Raw genomic sequence first — 7,639 nt, forward strand, 5'->3', positions numbered from 1 at the left:
CGAATCTTCTTCCTCTTCCTCAGCCATGAACGCCGCCTCTGCTCCTATCCGCTGCATCGCCCGTGGTGGCGGCGCACCAACCCGCCTGCTGCAGCTGCAGAAGCGCTCCGTATCGTCAGCGACCGCGCCCAGGCATCTCATGTCCATCGCCGACCTCACGCCTGCCGAGTTTGCCAGCCTCGTCCGCCAGGGCGCCTCCCGCAAGGCCCAGGTCAAGACGGGCGCCGCGCCGGCCACGCTGCGTGATGGCATGGCCGGCCAGACCGTCGCCATGATGTTCAGCAAGCGCAGCACCCGTACGCGCGTGTCCACCGAGGCCGCCGTCACATTGCTCGGCGGCCACCCCATGTTTCTCGGCAAGGATGACATTCAGCTAGGTGTATGTCTGCCCGCCATCGACCTATCCCTCCCCCCTACCCTGAAATTTAAGACCGTCGTCGCTAACATCCACGCTCCCCCTTAGGTCAACGAGTCGCTGTATGACACGGCAAAAGTTATCTCCTCCATGACTTCGTGCATGGTCGCCCGCGTCGGGCCGCACTCCGACGTCACCGGCCTGGCCGCCGGCTCCAGCGTGCCCGTCATCAACGCCCTGTCCGAGGACTTCCACCCGCTGCAGACAATCGCTGACTTCCTCACCATCCACGAGGCCTTCCCCTCCTCATCCTCGGGCGGCAGCGGCAGCCTCGGCCTCGAGGGCCTCAAGGTCGCCTGGGTCGGCGACAGCAACAACGTGCTCTTCGACCTCGCCATCGGCTGCACCAAGATGGGCGTCGACATCGCCGTCGCCGCGCCCCAGGGCTACGGCATCCCGGCCGCCATGAAGGCCGTCATCGCCGCCGCCGCGCAGGGCGTCGCCTCGCCGGGCAAGCTGACGGAGACGACGGTGCCGGAGGAGGCCATCCGGGACGCCGACGTGCTGGTGACGGACACCTGGATCTCCATGGGCCAGGAGGCCGAGACCAAGGCCCGCCTCGACGCCTTCGCCGGCTACCAAATCACAAACGACCTGGCCAAGCGCGGCGGCGCCAAGGACGGCTGGAAGTTCATGCACTGCCTGCCGCGACACCAGGAAGAGGTGGCTGACGAGGTGTTTTACGGCCCGAGGTCTCTGGTCTTCCCCGAAGCTGAGAACCGACTCTGGGCTGCCATCGGTAAGTTTCCATCATCCCGTCGTTGCCGACCCTTCAATTATTAACAAGCATTGTAGCCGCGCTCGAGGGCTTCGTTGTCAACAAGGGCAAGTTGCTATAACTACTATAATCAATAGACTTTTGGGACTAGCGAGTTTAGGGGGAAAAAAAGTAATCAACATGTCAAAATTTGCATTTTAAACAAAGATCTAGATGGAGACCAGTATTGGTAACAAAAAAGCTATCAAATCCAACCAAATACGCCATTGTACACTAGGCTGTGCACGCCGCTCTTATGCATCTCCCCTACCGTCACGCTTAACCGGGGGGGAGCTGGCTGGCGTCGACAATCTCGTCGGCCTCGAGGGTCAGCTGCTCCTCGTGGGGGCCCTTGAGAGGGGATCGGGGCAGGGCCATGAGACCGGTGCGGGCCGACTCGAGGATGCCGAACGGAGCGACGAGCTTGAGGAAGGAGTCGATTCTGGAGGGCTTGGCCGAGCTACATGACGAGCAATCGTTAGTTAAGGGAATCACGGCGAAAAAACCCGTGGCAACGGCGGGGAGGCTGTGGAAATCAGACTTACACTTCCACGATGCAGCTGACAGTGCTAATGTCGAGCACCTTGCCGCCAAACTGGTGCGTGAAGTAGGTGATGGTCTTGAGGTGCTCGTGCTTGTGGCGGAGGGCCTCCGAGGCGGCCAGCTTGCTGGGGTGGAAGTCGCGGGCGGCGCTCTCCTCGAGCGACTGGCTGTTCTCGTGCGCGAGCTCCGGCTCTGCCGCGGTGTCGCCCGTGGTGATCTCGCGGTGGTGCGCCAGCAGCTCCTCAAAGTACTCCGGGCCGAGGATGTTGATCTTGGCGAGCAGCAGCTCGCGCTGCACGAGCGCCGCGCTCGAGTAGTCCAGGACGGCCCAGACGGGCACCAGGTCCTCGAGCTGGCGCCGCGCCTGCTCCACGACGCCGTCCTGGCCCGTCAGCACAATGGTCATGCGCGACAGGTCCTCGACCTCGGTGTTGCAGACGACCAGCGAGTCAATGTTGAAGCCGCGCGCGGCCAGGATGCCCGACAGCCGCGACAGCACGCCGGGCTCGTTCTGCACCAGGCAGTTGAGGATGTGCCGCTTGGGCGGCGCCATGCTCGGCGTCGGCGTCTCGTACAGTATGTTGGACACGGCCGCCTGCGCGGACCACGAGGGTGGCGCCTCGGTCAGCGGCAGCGGGGCGGAGCGGCGGCGGAGCGCCTTGTAGGCGATGGCCGAGGTCGACGAGCTGCTCGACGAGTTGAAGCGGACGGCGGAGGGGAGGGCGGCGGTGCGCGCCGAGGCGGCCCATCGGAGCGGCGCTCCTCCAAAGGATCGCAGGGCGGCCATTGGGGAGGGAACCTTGTCCGTCTTTTTTCTTTTCTCTGCTTGACTGGTGGAGGTGGTGAGTAGAAGTGGAAAAGGAGCAAAAGGTTGGCGATGCGAGCGCAAAAGGGTGGTGTTGGCTCAGCAATTGGTGATGGGAACGAGGAAGTAGGGACGAAATCCTGAGTCAAAGGGAGAAAAAGAATGGCGGAGAGCTATCGGAGGGTTTGGCGGAGCAGTTTATCGGGCCGGGGAGCTCTGCCACAGCCAACTGCAACACTTGACCCCACGCTGAACAGATGACAAGATACAAGTTTAGATTTACAGGAATTTTCTAGATGGCAATCATAATTTTTACTTGTGTTTGTTGATGCCATTGGCTTGACGAAATTTTCCTTTGGATTCAATTTTGCAGATTTTCAACAAAGACGCACCTGCAAGTAATTTCATTTACCGCTCCGACACCGCAGGACCACCAGGGTACAAGTTGGTCTGGGGCAATAAATCAAGCCAGCCTCGTACTTTTGTACCCCACACAAACTACTAGCACCGGAACCAGAACTTAATCCGGCTCCGTCGTGGAACAGCATCACGAACACTCTGCTGTGTAACAAATTCCAAAAGGTCTGTTTAAAAGGTGTTACTCTTCTCTCACCGCCACAGCTGGCCTATTTGTTCTTTACATTTTCTGCTTCATCTAATTCTGTATCCATCAAGACGCCCATACCAATACATTTTCCGCTTGTTTACCTGTTCTACCTCCCACGCGACACGCTTAGCACCAATCACAACGACCATGGCCGACACTGAGCCGCGTAAGCGCTCGCGCTTTGATCAAAAGGAGCCCGAGCCCAAGAGGACCTCGCGATTCGACCGCCGCTCGCGCTCCCCGTCAAACCGAGTATCCGAGACGAGAGAGCGCAGTCCTGTCAGCAAGACTGACAGCGCTGTCGACCCGGCCGCCGCCGCTGGTATGTTCCTGTCCACCTCCACCAGTCCATGGGCCGGCAATGCCGCGGATCATGCACTGACAGATGCTAACTCGCGCTTCGACAGCTGCCGCCGCCGCCAAGATCAACGCGCAGCTCCAGGCTCGCAAGGGCATCCAGCACGTCGACGTTCCCCCCATCCTCGGCGCCACCAGCAACGGCGCCCCCGATGCGAGCGCAGACTCGACCGCCCCCGAGGGAGGCAAGGGCGCACCTGGCGCGCCGGGCGAGATGTATGTGTCGGATGGCGACTACATCCAGGACATCGAGGTCAACGATCTGCGAAACCGCTACATGCTGATGAAGGCTCAAACGCAACAATCGGTAGGTAGCCGCCACATCGCACGAACATAAATTAGTCCGCTAACATGCCTTGCAGATCCAAAAAGAAACTGGAGCTGGTAATGGATGTGTACAATCTGTTTATACTTTTCGGCCCGCTAACCCCTCCAGATCTCACTGTGCGTGGCAAATACTATCCTAACAAGAGCATGGCCACTGCAGCGGTAAGTAACCAGCGTGGCTGCACACCTACCAAAGCTAACTGTAAAGGAACCGCCTCTATATCTGCACATCACCGCCAGAACGAAAGAAGTCCTCGAAGCAGCCGTGGCCAAGGTCAACGAGTTGATCGAGCAGGAGCTTCCCCAGCTGGTCGACGAGCGCCGTTTCAAGCGCCGCGAGAGAGAACAGCCGGAAGGCGAAGAGAATAGCCGGGTAAGAGCTGAACCCACCCTCATCACAACGCGTGCTAATATATTGTAGCGCAACAAATGGCCAGAAGAGAGTATTCCCGTCGGTCTCGAGCCCATTCCCGGCTTCAATCTTCGTGCTCAGATTGTCGGTGCCGGCGGCTCCTATGTCAAGCACATTCAAACAGAAACGGGATGCCGTGTCCAAATCAAGGGCCGCGGCTCGGGGTACATCGAGCGAGACACTAACCAAGAAAGCGAGGAAGAAATGTTTCTTCACGTTGCGTACGTCGTCTTTCCCCGTGTTTCTTTTACCATGCCCTGCCTGTTATCTAACCAAATTCTCCAACAGTGGCCCTGATCAGGCCATGGTAGAAAAGGGTCGCGATCTCTGCAAAGACTTGATCGAAAATGTCCGTGAGCAGTACGAAGATTTCAAGAGCCGCCCGCCACGCCATCACGGCGATCGTGGCGGCTACAGCGACCGCGGCTATGGTGGTGACCGCTACGGCGGTGACCGTGGCTACGGCGGGGACAGACGTGGCGGCTACAATGATCGCGGCGGTGACCACTATAGCGGTCGCGGCGGCGGCGGCGACTCGTACCCAGGATATGGGAGGCAAAACTCGGACAGCGGCTCTAGAGGCGCCGCTACCGGCACGGACAGCCCGGCCAATGCAGACTATAACGCGCAGTATGCTCAATACTATGCACAGGCGGCTGCTAACGGTGAAGATCCATACGCCGCATATGGCGGCTACGCCAAGTAAGCCTGACACCTTGACTCTGGAGATGCTCGAGCGTTGCTAACAAGAATCCAGCTACGTTGCCTTGTACCAGCAGTACTACACCCAGTATGCACAAGGGCAGACCGGCGCCGCGCAGTCACCAACACAGGTTTCCGGCGCCGCGCCAGCAGCACCAGCTCCTCCACCTCCGAGCGACTCGGCACCTCCTCCGCCTCCCCCTCCGACCAGCGCCGCCCCGCCTCCACCCCCGCCCTCGGCATCGCCCCCAGGCGCTCCTGGTGGCTACAGTGCTGTTAGTAGACACTTTTACAGTAAGCTCTTGCTCTGAAGACTTGGACTGACTGGATGACAGGTCCCTCCCCCTCCCGGTTTGTAAAGGAGACGGGCAGCATCGGAAAAGGCTGCGCTTGGTTATGTAAACTGATTTTTTTTTCGATACCTTCTGTGTTTCTTGTGCTCACTGACTTCGGCGGTATTGCGTGCCATTGACTTTTAGGGTCAGAAGCCCCCCAACATTCCAGTTGCGGTACAACTTCAGGCAAGGGAACTTGAACAAAAAAAAAGAGATTTATTCGTGAGCCACGAGCTCATGATCTCTAAGTATGGCGATGTTGAAGGCAACTACACTAATACCAATTACGCAGAGCGCGCTGCAGATAAAAAAAAAAGAAAAAAAAGTATTGCCATGCTGAATTTTAACAGGCTTCACAAAGAAACAGAAAGAAAACCCGAGCAATCAATCGGTCGAACCCTCTTGCCCCGTGTTTTCTTGCTAATGTTGGCAGATTCGCAATGCTAATGAAGCCCGCCGATGGCTGGGCTGCTCCGGTGAAAAAATGTGACGTCGAACTAATCAGCTCTGTAAATCTAGTTTCTTTCTGACTCTCACAGCCGTACCATTTTGTAAGCGATGTAGCTGTGCCGTGTTTGCCGATAGCTCGAATACGATGCAGCTGGCTCAGCTCGAGCTTTATGTGTGAGTTGTCACTCTCTTGTCTAATCAGGCCACCACGCGTTTCAGCACGAGAATTAAGAGCACAGGTAAAACATATGACAGCGATTCTGGGAAATATGACACATCTCAACTTATAATATTATAATAGAAGAATGAAAATGAAATTTTGCAGATCGATATGAAACGGCTTGCAGATTCTCCTGTCCTAACCAGGGTCCGTCCCTGTTGCGTCACCCCAGTTATGTATGTTGTAGGTCCCCACTAGGACTCTGAAGCTTTATTAACCGCGACCGACCGACCCCGTCTTCGAAGCCACGCCCGCAACATACAACATTCCCAAAGCACACACCAAGAGGCTAGCAACGACCGCGCAGGACGCAAATCACACGGCCAGCCATGAGTCACCAAAGATATCTCTCCCACGATCCCATCAAAGAGCCCCATTCCGTATCCGTCAAGGTCCTTCGGTACGTTCCCTCGCCCAAGCTCCGCCCTCCTCAAGCCGAAGCAAACAGCTCCCACTAAACGGCATACCTTTTCTCTTCTCCTCGTACAGCTTATCATGTCCATCTCTCGTGTCGCAATACCCCGTTGAGCCGCCGTTCCCGGACCAAACCTCGCCGCTCCCCGCGCCGCCGTCTCCCCTCCCCGCATCCCTCGCCCACAGCACCACCACCTCCTCCGAAGCCCCGGCTGCCACCACCAACCCATCCCCGTTCGTGCTCAGCCCCGTCCTCAACCTTCCCGTGTCGTTTGGCTCCGCCTACGTCGGCGAGACCTTCCGCTGCACCCTCTGCGCCAACAACGACCTCCTCTCCTCCTCCGATGACGCCGCGACGGCGCAGCCGACCGACAAGAAGATCCGCGACGTGCGCGTCGAGGCCGAGATGAAGACGCCCGGACCGGGCAAGGCGCAACGTCTCGAACTAGGCCCGGCACCAACAGAAGGCGGCGGCGGCGGCGGCGAGCAGGCTGGCGGCGTGGACCTGCCGCCCGGTGGCACGCTGCAGCGCGTCGTCTCGTTCGACCTCAAGGAGGAAGGGAACCACGTGCTCGCCGTGACGGTGAGCTACTACGAGGCGACCGAGACGAGCGGCCGCGCGCGCACCTTTCGCAAGCTGTACCAGTTCATCTGCAAGCCCTCCCTCATCGTCCGCACCAAGGTCGGCGCCTTGCCCACGCCGACGCCGGCACCGTCACGGCACAGGCGCTGGGTTCTCGAGGCGCAGCTCGAAAACTGCAGCGACGACGCGATGCAGCTCGAGCGCGTCGTCGTCGAGCCCGAGCCGGGCCTGGCGTACCGCGACTGCAACTGGACGGCGCGCGAGGACAGGCCGGTGCTGAGGCCCGGCGAGGTCGAGCAGCTGTGCTTCGTGGTGGAGGACGCGGACGGCGACGGTGGTGGCGATGATGGTGGTGGAGTGGTCGGGTCGGATGCGCGCATGGTCTTGGGCGTGTTGGGTATTGGTTGGCGCGGCGCGATGGGAAGCCGCGGGTACTTGTCGACGGGCAAGCTGGGCACGCGCATCGCGGCGGCGCGGTGAAGAGGGCTTTCGCGCAAGGAAGGGAACATGCAACGTTGGCAAGGCAGGGTGAGTGAAAAGCATCTTATTAGCGGACGGGACTCCCGGAACGGCCGAGTAGCTGAGCTATGCTTGCCTGTCATCTGGCCCTCTGCTCCCTCCTCGGTCGTTGTTGGTCCAAAACGATGACGACGACCCAATGCATCAGGAGACGGCTTTCTATGATAGGCCTGCCGCGTCAAGCTCTCCTCTC

The 7,639-nt window shown here is 59.1% G+C and overlaps 4 protein-coding genes across 4 annotated transcripts; 3 read left to right on the plus strand and 1 right to left on the minus strand.

Moving 5' to 3' along the window:
- Positions 1-25: 25 nt before the first annotated feature.
- ISF_01740 (ornithine carbamoyltransferase) lies at positions 26-1,254 on the plus strand (the record flags this gene model as incomplete). Its single annotated transcript, XM_018845347.1, has 3 exons — positions 26-379; positions 464-1,154; positions 1,211-1,254. The coding sequence occupies 3 exons, from the start codon at positions 26-28 to the stop codon at positions 1,252-1,254; spliced, it is 1,089 nt and encodes a 362-aa protein (XP_018707070.1).
- Positions 1,255-1,451: 197 nt separating this feature from the next.
- On the minus strand, positions 1,452-2,502 carry ISF_01741 (acetolactate synthase small subunit; the record flags this gene model as incomplete). The annotated part of the gene is made up of 2 exons (XM_018845348.1): positions 1,452-1,632; positions 1,718-2,502. 2 exons carry the CDS (start codon positions 2,500-2,502, stop codon positions 1,452-1,454), a joined length of 966 nt encoding a protein of 321 aa, XP_018707071.1.
- A 772-nt stretch (positions 2,503-3,274) lies between these two features.
- Positions 3,275-5,284, plus strand: ISF_01742 (KH domain protein; the record flags this gene model as incomplete). The annotated part of the gene is made up of 9 exons (XM_018845349.1): positions 3,275-3,449; positions 3,535-3,791; positions 3,847-3,868; positions 3,921-3,973; positions 4,020-4,184; positions 4,233-4,444; positions 4,512-4,925; positions 4,981-5,200; positions 5,261-5,284. The coding sequence occupies 9 exons, from the start codon at positions 3,275-3,277 to the stop codon at positions 5,282-5,284; spliced, it is 1,542 nt and encodes a 513-aa protein (XP_018707072.1).
- A 975-nt stretch (positions 5,285-6,259) lies between these two features.
- Positions 6,260-7,407, plus strand: ISF_01743 (hypothetical protein; the record flags this gene model as incomplete). Its single annotated transcript, XM_018845350.1, has 2 exons — positions 6,260-6,330; positions 6,420-7,407. 2 exons carry the CDS (start codon positions 6,260-6,262, stop codon positions 7,405-7,407), a joined length of 1,059 nt encoding a protein of 352 aa, XP_018707073.1.
- Positions 7,408-7,639: the final 232 nt, after the last annotated feature.

The sequence above is a fragment of the Cordyceps fumosorosea genome (genome assembly GCF_001636725.1).
Source record: "Cordyceps fumosorosea ARSEF 2679 chromosome Unknown scaffold_3, whole genome shotgun sequence".
Lineage (NCBI taxonomy): Eukaryota > Fungi > Ascomycota > Sordariomycetes > Hypocreales > Cordycipitaceae > Cordyceps > Cordyceps fumosorosea.